General features: G+C 36.7%; 1 protein-coding gene across 1 annotated transcript in view; it reads left to right on the top strand.

The window, feature by feature from the left end:
- LOC108552072 (KCNQ potassium channel) overlaps positions 1-21,784 on the top strand; it is a 100,222-nt gene that overhangs the window by 31,943 nt on the left and 46,495 nt on the right. The window contains exon 3 of the mRNA XM_017906471.1: positions 18,770-18,860. Within this exon, the coding sequence (XP_017761960.1) occupies positions 18,770-18,860 (91 nt within the window). The remainder of the gene's footprint in view (positions 1-18,769; positions 18,861-21,784) is intronic.

Genomic DNA, 21,784 nt, shown 5'->3' with positions numbered 1-21,784 from the left:
AACTTTCCGAAGCACAGTCGTAGGAAATATGTATCATCTCTTTAGTGCCTGAACGTGCACAATGGGACGTTTTTGATACCATTTAAAAATTACGAAATCGTTAATAATTACTAGGAAATTTCCAGGTCACTTCAAAATTGCGAAATTCCTAGCACAGTAACGAATAAAAAAAATGTAAGAATAGGAATACGTACTACTTACGTAGTCTTGCATAGTGTGCGTGTACCATTATGTATCGAGGAAGGGATGTGTTCTGTGAAATACCATCAATGGAGTTACTTGCACGTCACTTTAGATTTAAATATGCAAGTAAAATTGAATTCTTCATAAATTATTTTGTGTCTTCTATTTTGAGTCATACAAATAGCATAAAGGAATTTATTTTTAGCAGTTAATTAATGTAGAAACAGTTACCATTTATAATCAAATAAATTAGGTGTAAAATATTTCTGTTGATGTCAAATCTTATGTTCCAAAGATTTAAAAGGGATCGCTTCAGGAATTGTTTAAAAAGTGATTGAATTCATTTGTAGGGTGTACGTGTTAATTAGAATTTTTTCATAAATATGTGCAAAATGATGGGTGTAGAAATTTGTGGTTATTTTCTCTTTGAATAACGAGAATTATTTAGTAATGGGCGGTGTTTGAGGAATTTTGAGGAATCGTTCGAAACGTGATATTAATTAAGTCGCAAGGTATACATGCTAAACAATATTTTCTCACAAATATGGTAAATGGTAAAATGGAAGGCAGTAAGCAAGAGAACATTTTACTATTTTCTCTGAAGGACGAAAATAATTAATTTATGAAACATAATATTAATCATATGTGAAATATATATTGTTATTCGTATCCACGTTAATGTTAATCAATGTATTTCTTTCAATGTGCTGTCTTGAAAGATTGGTATTTATATGAAAAATATGGACGAGAGGGAGCATTTTATTGCTTTCCTTCTGCAATAAAAATTATTTATCAGGGGTAATTATTTGAAAAATTATTTAAAACGCGATATGAATTAATGAAAGGATATTTCAAATATTCTGTAAGTAATGAAGAATATAGTATAGATTCTAGATAATGGTGGATGTTAAAATTATAATCGTGATTAATATTCGAAGCTTCCCAAGACTCCTCGCATATTTCTGTTAAAAAAGAAATATCCGATATATTTATAATTTATTAAGGAGGTTATCATTAATGTCGAGATATGAGAATAACTTATTTGAAATTACAATGTGATACATTTATATGTTTTATGGATACATTCTCTTTGCGTGCTGCTATATAATTCAGATCTTGATTGTTCGTATTTCTACAATATGTTGATATCAATTCAACCATTTCTCGACATTATACATAATTAATACGCATATTAACATTGCTACGAAGCACTTATTTACAGTATAAAATTTCCATTCGAAATTTTATATTAATCCGATGAAAAAATATGAAATTAGCTACTATAAATTATAGTAGCTAAAGCTCTCTTAGTCTCCGATGTTCATTCCATTTATTTCCGAATTAACGTCACGTAACAAACGTAGAGCATAGTTATGCACTTGTGTCAACTTGCAGTGTAATAAATCCTATAAGTCCGGATTTTATTATTGATCTTGGTCATACCTGTGTCGTATTTATAGGTAAACTATACCTTGTAGTGCACATTAGTACAAGCATACTAATGAAACATTATTACCCAGGACTTGAATATTAATGACTTCTAGGAAATATTTCCACGTATTAAAATCGAATCATATCAAGTCGAATAGTTAGTTTAAATAATGGTATTTCAAATATAGGAAATTGGGTTTAGACTTTGGAATAGGTGATGCTTGGGAATGAAAATGGAAATGAAAATATTTCCAAAGTCTTAGGAAGACGTTTTCATGAAGAAGAAAAATTTGTTCATAGGTTCATAGATTAAATTATTCGAATATTTCAGGTACAGAGAAAACCATAATCTCATTTCTAACAATTTTAATACAAATTTTGCGGAAATTAATAAAGCTATATTCAATAACAAATATACACTATCGATGAAGAAATTACTTTCTATTCACCTGGAATGCAAAATAAAATTTATTCCCATAAATAAAAAAGAAAGGAAATACATGTATGTAAGGAACTCCTTCACGATAGTGAATACTCGTAAATAATAAAAGTTGATTTCACATCGAAAATATTGATCCTAGAATCTATATTAACCCTTTGCACTCGGCGATTTTTCTGTTACAGAAGAATTTCTTTCTGCTATAAAGTCGACGATATTTTTAAAACAGTAAATAAGAAATCGTACACAAATTTACACGTAGAATTATTTTAATTCGATATTTTAAATTTGATATATCAATTAACATCGTTCTTTGAAATTTTAAATGGCGACTGAGGCTCGCCTCTCGAGTGCAAAGGGTTAATTAAACATTTTTCATTTTTGGTGAGGATTGTAAGTTCTTCAAATATTGGACCCTACTTTTTAAACATTCTCTATACATACTTACATACCTTTGTATGTACATCTTCGATTCACCCAAATTAAAATAATTTCGATTTCCTCAAAAATCAAACGAAAATCTATACTTTACATCTCAAAATTACCCAATCCCAATTCTAAACTACACCACTTATAATTCATAGTAATCGATCTCGATATAACCTCTTTCACAAAACGTACTAGAAACATACATTTCCAAAATGAATTCTATTTCTCGCTCGACAAATTTCGATTTAGTTACTCGCGCATCATTTCTCACGAACATCGTACATGATTTTGTTGAGAAAAAGGAAAATTTCCGCGAGCCGATCGATCCGATTTGCGCTTAATAACGCGCGACGCTCAGGGATCGATCGATCTGGGAGAGGATTGGTGGGACACGTGGAAATTTGATTTTCGGTGAACTATGAAATTGTGGTGGACGTTTGGATTATTTTGCCGATCGTTTCCGCTCGACATTAGTCTCTCGTGCTCGGTCATAAACGAATGTTTTGTCAGCGGGCTGGCCGCGTAATCGAGCCACGAGTATATCAAGCTGGTTATTCGTCGATTTGCGAGGGCGATTCGCCGGTCAGTTGGTTGACAAATGTGTCGAGATAAATATCGTTCGATGGATATATGGTTCTGTTTTTATCCGATTGAATTTTACGCTTGTGTGCGCTGAAAGGTACGAGTGATACGGTAAATCGTATCGGTAAATGATTCCTTATTTGCGTATCCTGGAAGGGTTAGTGTAGCGTGGCGAAAGCACCTTGATTAATTGTTGATGCCTTCTTCTCACTATGCCGAATCCTTACGGGATACTGAGCACTTAGAGTGTGTAATAAGGCGCAGTTTGTCTTGTATATACACTTTATTACACGATTTGATGAGTCGTATGCGTGATTTGCGTATGTGTTGTATCATGTCCGCTTTCTGCCTTTTTACGTTTCCTGTCTTCTTGTTTTCGTCTCCGAGTTCGCGTTTTGTCTCCCAACTGCCGTCTTGATGCGTTGTGTCTGACTTCTCACTGCCGTCTCGATGTGTTCTGTCTGTTGGGTCTGGTTCCAAGTACTGCTGTCCATAGTCCTTGTCTTTGATTTATAATTTCTTAATCCCCAAGAAGGACGGTAAGGCACGTTTTCCATGTATTATTGCCGTTGCAACAGTTAGAATTTCTGGAATTTCTTAGAATTTAACCCTTCGACTGCCACGCTGAAATCGCATGTTTCCCTCAGGACGCCACGTGAGTGCACCGCTAAATGCAAGATTTGTTCTAATATTTTCTTGACGTTCTAATAAAAATTTTTAATTGTTCAGTGGGGTACTTTTTATTTCAAAGTATCTTCTAATTAGCGGTTATATTCAATATGCGCTAGCTGTCAATTTTCATTCAATGTTGTTCAATGTAGTTTAAGTAGTTCAAGCGCTCCGGTCACCAATGATCACATTTTTGGAATTAGGATTGTTAGAACTCTAGGAGTTTTGGGAATTTTTGAAATTATTAGGATTGTTAAAACTGTAGGGATTTTGGGAATTTCTAAAATTACTAGGATTTTAGGAATTTCAAGAATTTAGGCAATTTCTGGAATTAATTCATCAACCTTTGAGAAGTTTTTACTTATTCCTTGATTTTATAATACTTACGCGTATTTGTAAATTGATTCATTTTGAACTCTGAATGTTTTAATCTTTTCGATGTGCCATTTCCTGTCTCGTGATAACAACTCTTCCGACTCCAAAATAGCTTTTCGTCCAGAAATCGGAATATTTCATCCAAAAGTATATGACTGGAAACTCACGTCATTTGGCCAATTTCCGTATCATTTTCCATATAATCCCATATCTTTTCCCAAATTCTTACACCCAGATCACGGTTGTGCGACTCGCGAAGTTAATCGCAATGACAACCAATCGATGATTGCAGCCACACGAGTGATTTTAATCGCGAAATTTCGTTAAAACGTCCAATTCCCGGGATGAACACCGGTAACAATCGAATACCATCGCGTTTCGAGTTGCGGTTAACTACGAGAGAAACCATCGATGAATGGATCGTTCTCGTGTATGAGTGACACTCGATTGCAGTTTAACCGATGCATCAAAATTAATTCGAGGAATATGATTCGATTGGTCGTTGCAGCGAGTCGCGATTTACACTATACTTTCTCACTATGGCTGGCCACACGTTTGATTTGTGAGATTGCTGTTTAACAATTATATATTTATTACATATTATAATATACACACGTCACAAAAAGATTACATCGATTAGGTATGTGTAGTTAAATTTCTTTTAATACTATTGTAGAGACATGGTGGTTGTTAAATAATATAGTCTCTATTTATTGAGCATAAAATATAATACAATGTACGGTGACGGTAAAGACTACGAATATAGATATATATCAACTAAACTCTTACGACTGCAACTAACGACACGATTATAACTAACAACGCAATTACAACTAACAACACGATTACAACTAACAACACAATTACAACTTACTGACCCAGCTTGACTGTCTCTCAAGCACTGTCTCTCAAGACTCGTCCCTCAAGAATCCTCCCTTAACTATTTCTGCCTTCCTTATATATTCCCTAAAAAGCCTCCCCCAACACGACTAAATATGATCATGCTAAGGGCCTGACGCATCGCCGGGGTTTTTCCGAATGACCTGGTCCTCGAACCCTCGGCGACTTTCCAAATCAAAGTCACCTACACACGAGGTGGGCATTCTGCGATACTACACTATTATTATCTCATCACTGTTCACTTTCACACTTTTCATAACAAGCTGACTCTCCTCGCAACATATTGGCTGTGACCTATAACAATTGCACAATACCACGCATTCTAGATCTTTCACTCGCATTTCCAAAAACATACAAATCTACATTCGTGCCATCACTTGACCTCACACACTCACATTCATACTAATAAAACCAAATCCACACGATTTTACGAAACTGCTCAGTTCCACGGTTATTTCGCGAAATATGACTTTTGGTTATCTTCTAATTAGCGGTTATATTCAATATGCGCTAGCTGTCAATTTTCATTCAATGTTGTTCAATGTAGTTTAAGTAGTTCAAGCGCTCCGGTCACCAATGATCACATTTTTGGAATTAGGATTGTTAGAACTCTAGGAGTTTTGGGAATTTTTGAAATTATTAGGATTGTTAAAACTGTAGGGATTTTGGGAATTTCTAAAATTACTAGGATTTTAGGAATTTCAAGAATTTAGGCAATTTCTGGAATTAATTCATCAACCTTTGAGAAGTTTTTACTTATTCCTTGATTTTATAATACTTACGCGTATTTGTAAATTGATTCATTTTGAACTCTGAATGTTTTAATCTTTTCGATGTGCCATTTCCTGTCTCGTGATAACAACTCTTCCGACTCCAAAATAGCTTTTCGTCCAGAAATCGGAATATTTCATCCAAAAGTATATGACTGGAAACTCACGTCATTTGGCCAATTTCCGTATCATTTTCCATATAATCCCATATCTTTTCCCAAATTCTTACACCCAGATCACGGTTGTGCGACTCGCGAAGTTAATCGCAATGACAACCAATCGATGATTGCAGCCACACGAGTGATTTTAATCGCGAAATTTCGTTAAAACGTCCAATTCCCGGGATGAACACCGGTAACAATCGAATACCATCGCGTTTCGAGTTGCGGTTAACTACGAGAGAAACCATCGATGAATGGATCGTTCTCGTGTATGAGTGACACTCGATTGCAGTTTAACCGATGCATCAAAATTAATTCGAGGAATATGATTCGATTGGTCGTTGCAGCGAGTCGCGATTTACACTATACTTTCTCACTATGGCTGGCCACACGTTTGATTTGTGAGATTGCTGTTTAACAATTATATATTTATTACATATTATAATATACACACGTCACAAAAAGATTACATCGATTAGGTATGTGTAGTTAAATTTCTTTTAATACTATTGTAGAGACATGGTGGTTGTTAAATAATATAGTCTCTATTTATTGAGCATAAAATATAATACAATGTACGGTGACGGTAAAGACTACGAATATAGATATATATCAACTAAACTCTTACGACTGCAACTAACGACACGATTATAACTAACAACGCAATTACAACTAACAACACGATTACAACTAACAACACAATTACAACTTACTGACCCAGCTTGACTGTCTCTCAAGCACTGTCTCTCAAGACTCGTCCCTCAAGAATCCTCCCTTAACTATTTCTGCCTTCCTTATATATTCCCTAAAAAGCCTCCCCCAACACGACTAAATATGATCATGCTAAGGGCCTGACGCATCGCCGGGGTTTTTCCGAATGACCTGGTCCTCGAACCCTCGGCGACTTTCCAAATCAAAGTCACCTACACACGAGGTGGGCATTCTGCGATACTACACTATTATTATCTCATCACTGTTCACTTTCACACTTTTCATAACAAGCTGACTCTCCTCGCAACATATTGGCTGTGACCTATAACAATTGCACAATACCACGCATTCTAGATCTTTCACTCGCATTTCCAAAAACATACAAATCTACATTCGTGCCATCACTTGACCTCACACACTCACATTCATACTAATAAAACCAAATCCACACGATTTTACGAAACTGCTCAGTTCCACGGTTATTTCGCGAAATATGTTACGTGACATCTTGCTGAGTGACGACTAAATTCTCTTAAAATTCCGGGATTATGAAACCGTTTTGTATGGAAAAATATTATGTTGAAAGCAAGGGCGGTATTGGTGGAAAATAATATACGAGGAACGAATCAGTAATCTTGTTTAGAAAGAAGATAATATCTTAATTAATATCACCTTTTATTATTAATATTATCTTAAGGAGATAGTATCTTTTCCGATATTATGGTAAATGCATCGAAAAATATTCTTTCTGGGAATAGGGAATAAATTTTATTAATATAAAATGGTCTCTCGTCCAAGTGAACATCGGTATATAGAAAATGGACGAAAGTAGTGAATGTAACAAAGACACGATATTAAATACTAGTATATCATAGAAAAAAATAATTTAATATAGCAGTTTTCAAATATTGGGTGCAGGGATATTCTCTATAGCTAACTATATTTTTATTTCCAATTATGTAGAAGTTAATTGAACAATTGATTACATCGTCATACGCGAATTTCCCTGTAAAAGTGACTTCGACTTGCATAGCAAAAGCATTGCAGCTCTGATGGAAGCGTAGTGCAAGGATTGATAGCGATCTTCAATAAATGAAACGAGGTATTGATTTAGTCTAAAAATATGAAAAATCGCGGAATGACATTTTACCTTCCATGTATGATCAGTCTTTTATCACTGTGCTTTGGGACTGCCTGTACAGTTCTCGACGTGATCGACATCGATAGACTCTTCATTGTGAAGGACGATCGAGAAGCGCTCGAGAATTTATCCCTTGTTGGTCGAACGACCTCATCAAGTGGTATGCGACCAGAGCGTATTATAAACGACGCTCCTCTTGTTTCTCATTCGCCGAACAGGATTTATCATTGTTCATCCCTTCTCGACGTTTACTTTTCGAACCTTACACCTGAAGTTCCGAAAATTCGAACTCGTTATAGATGTAGGATCGGATTTTGGGTGGACTGACTTAAGATAGTATTGTTGGCTTTTTAACCCACATTTGAAACACGATATCTTATATGACTGAGTGCCAGATAGCCGCGAGCTCATTCGAGATATTCATGTTTGGCCTGAAATATCAATAACGAGTCAGACTCGTGATATTCACGTTTGGCCCGAAATGTTGATCACGAGTAAGACTCGTGATATCCACGTTTGGCATGAAATTAAACAACGAGTCTGACTCGTGATATTCATATTTGGCCTGAAATGTCGATCACGAGTCAGACTCGTGGAAATAGTGCAAGGGGTTGAACTGACTTATAAACTGACTTTAGACTTTGACACACTGTCTTTGACTGCCTTAGCTGCTTTAGACTGAACTGTTAGAGTGACGTGGCGCTCTTGCACCCTTATTCAACCTATTCCTTCTGTCCTTTTTCATACTCAGGCTTTCCTTTCCAATCATGCCTCTTTCCCCGCAACCTCCGTGGACATCAGGTACTTCAAACACATGCCGCACTCATAAACTAACTTCCATTCGTCTATCGCACTCGCCTCTGTCATACACATCATGTCGACCCTCTTGCGCGCGGTCACCTTTGTTCTAAGTTCAAACACTTCCGACACTCCTCCAAGGCCATACTTATTCCAATCCTATATAGATGTCATTCTCCAAATTTCTTCTTTGCTTTCATAGATCCTTTGGTACTTGAGTTATTATAGTTTATTAATTTTCATCGTTTTCTAATAAATATCTATTATTACTGGATATATTAATAATTATCCATTGTTTTAATTACTATTATTTATTAATTTTTTATATTTTGTGATCACTTATACGATGTATATTATTTTGGTATTGAATAATGCGTAGGCTGGGCCACTGAACGTGACCACTTCAATGGTTTCCATTTTTATAGTAAATTGATCTATTCAGTAAAGTCATTATCTTCTCGTTATTCTTTCACATCCTATCATTTACGTGGAATAATTTTTCATTATATCTCCAATGACTATATAATTGAAAATAATCAAGGTAGTTACGTTAAATGGTTCACCCTGTACACTGTTTTCGAACATCGTGTACTATTGTTAAGTATTACAATAGAAAATATACAGTCTCACAAAGCAGTATTATAATTTATTATAATACAATCAATATAACTAGAAGGGTGAGAGGGATTTTGATTAATATTATTTTTCACAAAATTGTCGAAATCAAAAGTTATCCAGAGGTAACCTGTTACATTTATTCCAAGCATCAGTCGAAATCCTAAAATCCATGGTCTTTATACCCTACCCCGAAAATTTTGAGGAAATTTGGTCCCCATTTGACAACTCGCTATACCAAAATAATATTCTACTTCCTCTGTACGATTCTCCAGTGACCCACAGACACTTCCGGCATACCTGCACGTTTTTCTAGCAAGCTACCGAAGTTAGGTCACGCTATTCGTTACCAGCAAGTAGGCTAGATATTTCAATCGTTCCGAACGCATTAGACACGCTTTCGTTTTTCGTGAAACGAGGGGTGGCACGATCAAAAGGGCCGTCAACCTAGGAAATAAATCCACCCTCGGAGTGTTACAAGCGTGTCGTCTGGAAATCAATAACGGTCATGGTGCGGCCACCAGTGACAAATGTTTGGAGTAGCGCGAAAGGTTCCAATCCGACAGCTCGAGGAAACTCAGCAACGTTTCTAATCGACCGGCAGATCCATCGATCCTCCAACGATAACCGTCTATCGTTTTTCTAGTCGACTCGTCATACAGTTCTTCTGCTTGAAAACTCTGTTTCAAGTCAATTCCACAATTTATGATCCAATTTCGCCACTGCGAATTGGTATGGGAATTTGCACTTGGAATTACTCAAAATAAAATCGGTGATTTTATAAATATTCACTTGAGTGAGACTCGAGTAAGCTTACATATCAGGATTTATTTATAATTTAGAAATTTTTTTCCTGTGCTTCTCAATGATTCTTCAGACATCGATGCTTCGTTGATTCGTTAAATTCTCATATCTCCTTCGTTTCAAATTTTATTTTGTCAACACTGGGATTATAATCATCGAAATTGCAAAATTTTTTAATATTTTGGTACATAGGCTTTGGAGATAAAATAGGAGTCTAGTCGTATTTTTAGGAAGTCTTTTTATTATATGATTATACCGTTTGAAATTATATCGTGAAAGATACGAATTCTCACCCCTTGCAGGACAAGGCCTGCGACCTTAGAATAGCTGTTCTGACAAAGAAGGGGGGTGACTACTATATTAGCTTAGTGCAAGAATGCAATCGCGAAATTTACGGATTATTTTTAGAAGCTAGGATTCTTAGGTGAAAATTTAAAAAATTAATATAGAGATATTCAAATGAATAACAAATGAATAGACATAGAATAATATCTATAGATATTAATCTATCTCTTCATCTATCCCTCCGATTTTTACTATACTATTTTCTTCCACTTCTTACATTTTATAAATACTAGGGAAACAAGCAATCTGTTTGTTATTATTTCTATAAATACGAAATTACCCCATTGTACCCTTCCAACTAAAATTCTATTAAAATCGATATTATATATTTACACAAAATCTAGAAAAATTCGTATTAATCGTGGAAATCACTGCTAAGCGTTATCAATTCACTCGTTCCACTGGCGAAGGGGGTAAAACAGTGATGACGATCAACGACTGGGTACGCAACAGGAATGCGAATTGAAATGCTCTCGTCTCTCGATAACGTTTGCAGTCAGCACGTTTACGGTAGAACAAACGCCTGGTTGATTTTACGGGGATTGCCGTAGGAAATTCATGGGCCCTGGTAATCACGGCGGCGGATTCGTCCGTTTGTGCGAGTAATTTATTAGCAAGCGATAGCTCGTTAAGTAACGACGAGCGGCGCGTTAACGAAGCCGGTCCGCCGTGGAACACGCTTTAAGATGGCGTGTCGACCGACTATAATTCCGACCTGCACACCCCTCGGGCCACCCTTGCTTTGCGGGTCACCTTCATCGACCTACTATGATAATTGTCCACTGTTCGGCCCCTCTTTTTCCCTTTTCACGGTGTTGCACGACGCCTTCGCTCGTGTCAATCGCTTTGTCGTTGTCTCCTCGTCCACGATCCCGCTTTGCTTTCTCACCTGACTTCCTTGTCAGGAGTCTGAATAGAGGTCCGTTGGGTAACGGGGTTGACTAAATTCTGGGAATCTTTCCGTAGCAGGTGAAATCTGTATTTGAATATTCAAAACATCGTTTGCGTAGTTTGAAATTACTTTCAATTTTTGGTCTAGTTCATTCCATGTATACGAGGAAATAAAACAAAGCAAATGTTTTAGAATGAATATCGTCAAATATTACCTAGAGAGAATTAGGCTAGAATTGTGTTTATAGAATAACGAATAATTTGCACAGAAATATATTTTATAATATACGTTAGAGGGTGTTAATTATATGTCTCAATTATATGTATTTCTGAATTTCAATACAGAAATTTTTATTAAGTCGATCATTTATTTTCAGAGTTATTTGTAACTTCGTGTTGACTAATCGTATTTAAGTTCTAACAAAAGCAACCTGATTAATTTCCCACGCAGCAGCTGCTCTATTTCCACCCTCAAACAACAGAGATCTCCGCAGAACCTACTAATCGAACTTGCTCTTCGACAAGAAGAGAATAGTTCAATAATTCGAATCCAATATACCCAAGCACAGTTTAAATTTGTCTTTGGAAAATTCATTAAAATTAATGTCTTGTATAGAAAATTGAAGTCCGATTATACGTGTGCTAGGGATAATTAAAATTCCTTAGAATCTCGTAAACTCGGTAACGAAAACTCGACGAGGGTATAGGGAAACTTTGCATTCTCCAATTTTCCCATGTTCTCCAAGGGAACGTAGTTCCCTTCTAACCGTCCTATCTCTTTGTCTGTGAATTCGAAAGCAACGTAGAGTTGTTACGATAGGGTCGACATGGTACGCGAGATTAGCCTTAAATCGAATCAAAATACTCCAGCCGAGTTGTGAAATCTCGTGGTATCTGCATTTCCAACTGTTAAATATCGCCCTACATATCGTGCTCGTGCATATTCTATCGTGTTGCTTCGTTTGTTATTCCGCATCGCTTCGTGGATCGTCTTCGCGTGCTGATGCGAGCCACGGGCATAAATTAAAACATTTCAGAGTTCAGCCCGGCCTGTGTGTATAATCATGGAAAAATTGGTTGAGGCGGTTCGGGAATTTTCATGGTTCGCGTGACAGAGAAATTACGACGGGATTTCTCGGGAATGCCATGCAATCGATGCTACTATATCAGTCTGCGCGTGCATATATTTGGTAGCCGAGCCTCGAGAAACTTTCAGCTAAGACACTTCCAGGCGAAGTCTTAGAAGAACCGCGACAGTCAACGTGTCGACGTATAACTCACGGCAGTTAAGTAAGTTGGTATTTAGGACTGGTGCAAGTTAAATGGATTGGCTTAACAGATTAGCTAAATAGTATGACACGAGTTTCAAGGAAGTCGAATAAGCTTGGTTCAGACTTGGAGAGACATCTGCTCGAATAACACCTGCCGCGATCTGCCTCCAAAGTTCCGAAGCTTGTGCTAGGCAGCCGAAATTGCGACACGACGGGTCGATGTAGGCAATAGGAACTCGAGTATAGCGTGGACCGATTTAGCAAAATTGAAAGAAATCGAGCTTCATGGTCCTCTATCTCTAATTCTGTAACATTGTAAGACGATAAGACGATCGTGAGATTATTTGAAACGAAAATTACATCACCAATTTTCCAATTTCATCCTCAAATCGAGGAACCTCGATGTCTTCGACCTGATGATCGTTTGGATCAGGAACTACGACCCTAGAGACACGAAACTCGGAGTTCTTGGACTTAGTGCTGGCCTGGTATAGGTCTTATAACCTTCCTGGTATCGCGGAGTTCAAGGTTATATCCCTTGTAGCACGTGTTTTCAACGTAAGTAGTCGTTTCCGAGAAACATGGCGTGCTGGAAAGCTCGAAGGGTCTAATTGAAGTTACACCGATTCAGATTTTGTCTGCGCAATTTCTGCATATCTCGGTTCATCGTGTTCCTCTCCCATGGTTTTTAAGTTAATCTATTCGACCTTCTCGAGTTCTATGTCTGAGTTGGTTTCAGTAAGATCAGCATTATTCCCCTTGATTTCTACGAATCTTTGATCCAGTCTACTCAAGTACTATAGGTCTCCAAATTGAAATTAGGTCATATATATCTCTGAAATAAATCGATACGTCTCTGTCTTTTATTGTGAAATTTACATGGTCCGGTTGTTAGGTTTAACCTACTCGAATTTTAGACACTTTGTATCATTCTGGTCAATCTTCGCGTGTTCCCGGGTGACCTGTTGGACCTGTATACCTATACAGCCGATCTATTCAACTTCGACAAGTTCTAGAGCCATCGATTCCACTCCACTCTAACCACTGAAGATCACTCGAGTTTCATAACTCGCATCCGATATGTTCGACATTGCGGAATTCGCGTGGTTTTAGGTTTCAAGGAAACAAAGGTATAGATTCTTAACTCCTACCGATCTTACATTCGATCTCTCGTGAATGTTGGATTAGAGCGTAAGAATTTCGCGAATTAATTCTTCATGCCCAGAAAATATTGGTGTGGTAATTGTGCATGCCTAGTGGAAGGTGTGCATTATAGGGGACCAAAGATTAGTGTTTCTTTTTTTTTTTTCTTTATTTTGTTTAAGTTATTCTCGTTTTTTTTTTCATTTTGTAATAAATGGTTTTGCGTTAACAAGTTGCGGCGTGTTTATTTACTGTTTGCTTACTTTACTTGGTTTTGCGTTACTTTACTGTTGCTCAACAACTGCACGACGTACGTGAACTATATCGCAGATGTTCTCATATTTATCTACCAACTTTGTTCCAAGCGATCAAAGTGTAAGTTGAACGGCGTAACAGCGAAACTGATCGATATTACGAGCTGCTAAATGTCACAGTTACCCCATTTATAAACATCTTTTGTAGACGGTTATTTTTAAGCAGTCGATGATGCAGTGGGTCAAACAAACTCAAAACAATCTCACGATTGGAATCAATTTCCCTCGCCAGGCTAAACAGTCCTATCATTTTAGTGACCAAGCTATACCTAGGGTTTCCTTGACCTAGCTCATCAGAGACGCGTTTTCCAGCCGGGACTCTCACGGTTTCTCCGGACAATTCCGCGAGAATAACAGGATTCGCCGAATGTCGATCTATTTCACAGCGGATAACACTCTGAACGGTGACATAAGTCTAATGGAGGAAAAATTTAATCGCGATCGATACACACAGCAACTGACAGCCTAGCCCGTGTCATTTCCCTTCGAGTCAAACGTTTTCGTGGCCATATGAAAATGTCTAAACACACGAAACAACGGTTCTGCTTGCCGGCGATCGATTTAATAATGTGTGCATTCGTGACCTAAACAGGTATAATTCAGCGAGTAATTGATCACCGCATTGTAATTACGGTCCTCATTGTTCCTTTCGAATCTGTGTGGTTTCAATTATTCGTACGGAGCGTGTGTTCAGGTCGGAAGTGTGCATGAACGTCGGTGTTTGCGACCGATCAGATTACGTTTTCACGAGATTTTACTGCTCGGGAATATGGTTCAAACGCGAGGATAATTTCTTCCTAGCCTATTACCTAGGGTAATTCGGTAGTCGTTGCACGAAATCATACGTTTTTAACTCGTCTGCTTCGAAGTTTCGTATAATGATGTTGTTGACCAGTTCTCTAGATTGTTTTGCGAGATTGAGACGGGTTTTCTTGAGAAGAAGAGGTATAATCGAGGATAATACGATCTAATGACTTTTGCACGTTTTATGCCATTTTCCTGCTCCTTTCTGTGCTTTCTTCGCTTCCGTTCTATGCTTTCTTTATGTTATTTCGAATTTTCTAATAATTCGTTAGTTTACTCATATCTGTGATCTATTTTCCACATTTTCCTAATCGAAACGAAGTTCAGAATTTTTACGGATTCAAATGAAAATGGCTATATAGTGGATTTTATTTCTAACGTGGTCAGCTGTTTCCGAATTTTGGAATATATGAAATACTCAAATGGGAAACATTTTAATGATCTTTCATAGTAAACACATGTTTATTCGAGTACAAAAGAGTCGTGAATAAAGACTCTTGCTCGTTATTTTATCTAGCTTTCTTTTTCTTTCTAGAAATTGGACACAGAATGTATCTAGTTCTGAGGTTCCAACTGTTGTAGTAAAAACTAAATAATAATAAATTATTTAAACTAATAAATAAAATAAACATTACATTCTAGCGATGTGGGGACGATTCCTTCCCCTTCGTTTTGTCTTTTGCCTCCTATTTTCTGATATCTTGGGACCTGCGTAGACCTAAACTGGCAAGTTATAACCGTTCGCTCGTTTAATAAAGATCTATACAGTTTTTCCATCGTTTTCACTGACTACTATTTCTTTGCATTATAATCCCTTAACACTAACGAATTTCTCGAAGGTATCGCATCATGATAATTGTTTGCACGCGAAATAGATATATCGAGCCGAAATGATTACACGCCGTCGCGTTAATTACCATAATTTAGAGCAGCGGAGCTATTTCGGAGAGTGCAGCTATCTTGAGATACACTACAGGCTGTATATATTTAACCAACTTTGGGGCACGATTAATTACCCGATTACGAAGTTCGTCCCTCGACTGGAAATGACGATTCCATAGTCCGGATGTCACGAGATATGGGAAAAAATGTAGGATTCCGAAGCGAAGATTGAATTGATTGCGTAGGAAGTTAAGACGGGTTAATTCGACTATTGTGCGATTAATTAGGTTAAGCTTTTGAAGTTGGAAACGATTCCTATCTGATGGATTATTCGCCCTCCAAGTGATTTTTCACTTCTGCAATCTCTGCACTTTGCGAATAATTCGTAGTTTACGAATTATTTAGGTATGCTTTAATTTCTGTCGCGTGATTGAAAGAAGATTCAACATAACATGGTACGGGTTTCGTGATCACTGGTGATTACGGAGTTGCAGGTTTTAGGATATTATGGTATATCGAGTCACTTACTTGGATCACATTGTAATTCTTAATTAGGTTTTATTTTATTTTTAATTTTTATTCTTTTATTTTATCTCAATAATTGAGGTTCGAAAGACAAAGATGTAGCGAATGTTGGGTCTCCTTATTCCAAGATGACGTAGGATGATATACATAATCTAAGACAAATCCTGTGGCTCCTAGATGCTCTCTAATTGCTCGTCTATTATTCTTTTATTCCACATATATATGTAGAATCCGTTCGCAGATGTTAACTGTCGATCCTATGTACAGAATACCTAGTGCCGTTTTACTCCTCTCGACGAGTCAATTTATATAGATTTTATCCAGTGACACTCTGTTTTGTTACATTACAGATGTACAATCTGTTAAGGGAATGGGTAATAAAGTGCTGTGTACACGAACGTTTTGCTAGCTGCATTTGAAGATAGAGTTCCTCTATTTGTCGTCAGTTGGTCATAACATGTCTATTACATAGTCTTTTACGCAGTGTTTTATGGAATCCTTCTACCAATCGACGCATAATTCGTCTTGGTTCTATTTGGATAATAGTGTCCAATACTGACATATTTCTTGTTGATTTAACATTCGTCCAAGATGGAGTTTATCTTAAAAGATTGATCTTTAGAAGAGCTAGTTCTTAGAACTCGGGTTCCAGAACCTAGGGCTGGATAGGGTTCATAGAAACAAAGATAAGGATTCATGACCCTGACGAATTCTGTCAATTCTGCCTTCGTGATGTGAAAACTTGACGAGTTAAAATGTAGCCTTCCTCTTTTAATAAAAATGTTCTCGGGAGGCATAGAGTGTAGTGCATATTTCCCATGTGACCTAATAATCTTTATCTTCCGAGATCCAAACTGGTACAAAGTCATGTGTGAATAGGTTCTTGGTATAACTTCCAGGTTAGAAAACTGTTTTTATCGGTAGATTATAGTACTATAGTAAATAGCTCGGGGCTAAAAATAAGGCTGGGTATGGTTATAAATGCCTTTTCGCCGGAAGACTGCATGAATTGCAAAACTTGGATACAGGTGTAGCGAACGTTCCAGTTCGGTGGCTGTCTAAATGTCTCAATAATAAAACGGTTAGAATCGATACGTAATGCATGCATATGAATTGGTTTGCTTATAAATAAGCCCCTTTTCCATGACCCGGCTGTTATTGCCTCATAATGAATGCCGCGACGTAAGTAACACGTTTGGCGTCTCATGAATTTCCAATGACGATGATTCGCCACAAAATGCAGGTCGCGATTAAATCGAACGTACCCACGTTCTCCTCTATCTTGGCGTTATTGGACTTTTATACCATCCCTCGTTAAAATTATTTTGCACAATTCCAGCACTGAGTCTTATTATTCGCATTCGAGTCTCGAATTTGAGGTTAGATTCGTTAGTTTCAGCTTTTCTCGAATATTTCACTAGAAGTGTAGAATTTTTCGTGTATATTTCTTTCTCATTTTATAATTATTTGTTTGAGAACCTCGTAGAAAGTAACGATATTACAATTTATAATAATTAGTTACTGTTAGGGAGCAATAATGAAGTAATGGTCTATTTCTTAAAGTATATTCTATTCGTTCTTCCATTCAAAGCTTTATTTTGAAGATATTTGTACAATTAAGATTTAGGTAAAGATATAGTAAAAATTTAGGATTATTTCTTTGTGAGTTATTCTTCCTTTTTAAAAATTATTTCATATTACACCAGCTTGGATATCAGCCTTAGCGATCGACCCTCTGTGAATTAGTTTTCACTAGGAAATGAAAAATGAAAAATTTATCATTTCATATGGACTGAATCTATAGACATTGTCTTTTTTCATATTTATAATTACTTAGGTGTTTTACACCTATACATAATGTTAGTTTCGAGAAGTTAAAAAAATGTCGTATGATTTTTACCTTCACGTACAACAGTGACTCGAAAGTGAGGAGCGCAGCGATGTTAGTTTCGCTTTAAAGTTGAAATTAGCAGTGGAAATCAGATGGTCGTAATAAGTCAAACAGTAACCAGAATGTCACGGAACATCGAATAGCAAGTAGAACATCTCTCGGAAATTTCAACATGAACAGTATCTCTGACTGCTAGACTTCACTTCGTGAAACGTGGCAACTTGTTAGACCTTATAAACTTTGCGTGCAAACATTGTTTCAAATAATGTTTTTCTCCTATTTTAGTTGTTCTCAGATTAACAACAAGATATTCTCGCGGACATTTTTCTTCCTTTTTCTTATTTAGTCTCAAATTACTATGTTACTTATTGCACTTTTATATTTAACTTTCAATATATATGTAATTTTCAATTATTATTCGAACGACATTAGCTTTTTTTTTTTTAAAGAAAATGGTGGTATTCCGTGTCATTATATGTAATAAAAGTAAGAATAAGATGCATTAATTGGACCAATATTAAAATTCGATTCGTGCTATGTCTGCAACGAAACTATAAAAATATTTATTTTATAATATATAAGAACAAATAGTGTCACCAATGTTTATATTATCCATCGCATTGATCAATATGTGTTAATATCGTAAATATCGGATAAAGAATAAGGAGCTAATATAAAATTTTCTTTTTTTCCAGGTTCATGGTGGTATTGGTGTGCCTCATATTTAGTGTTTTGTCAACGATAGACCAGTACAGTAACTTCGCAAACGAAACCCTCTTTTGGATGGTGAGTGTCTTCTCTTTAGATTCAACGATAATCATCAACTACCATTAACACTAGGACTGCTAAACTTGGTTTGAACTCTTTACTTCTAAATTTACTAAACACGTATCATCGTTTTTGTTAAAATTAATATCGACTTCAATTCGAATAGAAATTTAATTAATCAGATATACCTACTCGTTTCCGCTATCTGGTTTTAATTATTATTCGTGTGCACTACATCCCGGTAGTTCTAGTGTTAATTTTAAATCCTTCAAATTACATAAAAATCATCGTTTGTCACCCACGCAATATTTTCTATCATTGCTCCTTTTACTTGCCAAATTTCAAATACTCCCAAAAGACAAAAGAAGAAAAGAAATTTTCCAAAATGTAGAATTATTTCAATTCTGGATTCAGGGTTAGAAGGAAAGCAATACTCCGCGCAGTGGCGTTTAACAGCATAAAATACACGATTTCCGAGCATCTCTTTCATTACGCGATTCGTGAAAAGAGAGCTTGACGTATCCCTGTCGTTTGTTTGCGCGTCAAACTCTCCTGGACATAGCTCGGAATCACAGGCGCTTAAACACGTCATGAGCCACCGCAAACAAAGCGACGTTTTGCGAGTAATTCGAGCGTAGGTTGATTAAGATAAGCAGGCTTAATTAATTATACCGGGCGCGGACGGAAAGTCAGGCTAGAAGTCCGACGACTTTCGAGAGGGAAAATTCCGAACGCGGAAGGGTCGCCTGTTCCCGGCGAACAGCCACTCGTGAAATCATGGAGAACGATCTCCTTTAGCCGATATATCTTTCAGGGAAGCGTTTAACGTTCCGTTCGAGCCTTTCAGGGCTTTCACGAAGTTCTCGAGAAGGAAACTGCATGGCTTTTCTTTACCTAGAGAGCGCTCGTTAACTATAGCCTCGTTGAAAGATAGCGTCAGCTCAAGGTCGTTCAGCCGGTTCCTCCACTCTGTCGTTTATTTCCCGTTCGTCGTTGAATTGGCCACTCAAAACTATTCAGGGGCGTATCCTATCGTGGTGTACCCCTGTGTCGCTTTGTCTTCCGCGCTTTCCTTTCTCGAGTTTGTTTCGCCTCTCTGCGTGCCTCGGCAAGCATGAAAGGAAAGCAAAGTAGCGAAACTATTACGAATTAGGTGAGAGAGAGATACTAGAATATGGAGATGAATGTTTGCAGAGTAGGAAAGGAGGAAGAAATGAATCATATGGCTAGATTGGATTGTATGGAATAGATGGAACGGTTTTCTCAGTGATCAATCTTTATTAGACCGAGGCTCGTGTCACTATGCTGCTCTTACTGCCGCTTTTTCATTGCGTTTTTTGAGAATTGAGGGAAGAAGTCATGTCATTTATTCGGATGAGTTGAATTTATGGATACTTTATTCGGATCGAGCTTTCTTTGGGGAAACCTGCGACCGAAAGATTAATTTATTTTAACAGTCAGGCTGCATGCGAGATATGTATTTGGGATAAATGTTGACGTAATTGGACGATTATGAATTATCAATTTTGGCCTTCTGCGATTACTTTTTCAATGTACCTGTAATCCCAAAATTGCTGTTTTTATGAAGATCAATGAGAGGAGCTTGCATCGCAAACAACGACGGGATTAAGAAGATGAAGTCGTAATCCACATCCGCGATGAGCATATGACAAGAACGAAGCCCCGTGCTAAGAGCCGAAAAGTGATGATCTTTTTTAATGCAATTTCTAATGTACAGTGTATACCCGAGGGAGCAAAAATCTTTAATTCAGTTGTACCTCACAAAGGTTACACGAATTTTTCTATCGCGTACTATTTGCGTTTGTTACCGAAACGTTTCGTCATTCGATATTCGAATATTTTGATTCAAGTGCAATTAATGTCTTTCCTGGCAAATTTTGGACACTTCGTTCGTTCTTCCCGCGTTTTTAAAAAGTTCGAAATATCAATCTTTTTTCAATTAATTTGTTAAATTAATCTGAAATAAAATCAGGATTCTTTCCCCGTCATTAACGAATTCTAAATACGAAATCTCTTCAGAATAATTTTTTAAATTAAATGTAGGTCGGATTTACGTGTTTCCTAAATAAATTTTTACTGCTACTTGCTCCTTTTATGTCTTTTAATTCAAAACATATTTTCTAAAATAATTTTTTAAATTAAATTTAAATAAAATTAATGATTTTCTCCTAATAAATTTTAAAAAACTTTGTTTGCTTATTGCATTCGAAACCATTGCACGAATGTAATGTGTCCTCTTACGCGTTTACTCGAAACGGTTTTTCGTAAGTGATCATAAATATTATCCAGGCTGAAAGCCTTCCTTCGTTTAGTTTAGGATAAATATTATCAAAGCAAGGAGGGTTTGGAATCGTTCTGATAAAAGTGCAGTGAGTATGGTTTTTAACGAAACTGGGCCCAGAGCAGGAGAGGTCGGTGGTACAGGTCGAAATGTTAAATTGAAGAATGGCAATGATTATGCTTGTTTAGTGTGTAAACAACGAACGAGGTTTTAAATTCTTCGAACAATAGCACGCGAACGAGTTGATTTTCCTCTTGTGTTATTCCATTTGAATAGAAATTTTTGAACTCGGACGGATCTGAAAAACACGCGTCATGATTCCATTTTCAATCGCCGATCTATTCATTATTGGGTTTGACTTTAATTTTAAATTGGTTGTTTCCGATTTTATGCTCCCATGACTTTTTAATCTCAACGTAACTATAACATCGTGGACGTAATTTACCTTTTATGAATTTTTTAATAACTTCACTCGATATTCCATGTGTACTCGAATAGTGATTTTATCCTATTATGCTTCTATGCTATGTATCTATATTATGCTTCTGTGCTGTTGATGTAATTTACCTATTTGGTATCCTTTGTATTTTGCGACAGTGGTTGTTTTTCGATAGATGAAATATTATAAGTGTAGTTAAAA

Source organism: Eufriesea mexicana, unplaced genomic scaffold (assembly GCF_001483705.2).
Source record: "Eufriesea mexicana isolate 0111107269 unplaced genomic scaffold, ASM148370v2 scaffold5407, whole genome shotgun sequence".
Lineage (NCBI taxonomy): Eukaryota > Metazoa > Arthropoda > Insecta > Hymenoptera > Apidae > Eufriesea > Eufriesea mexicana.
This window is presented reverse-complemented; position numbering and strand designations above follow the sequence as displayed.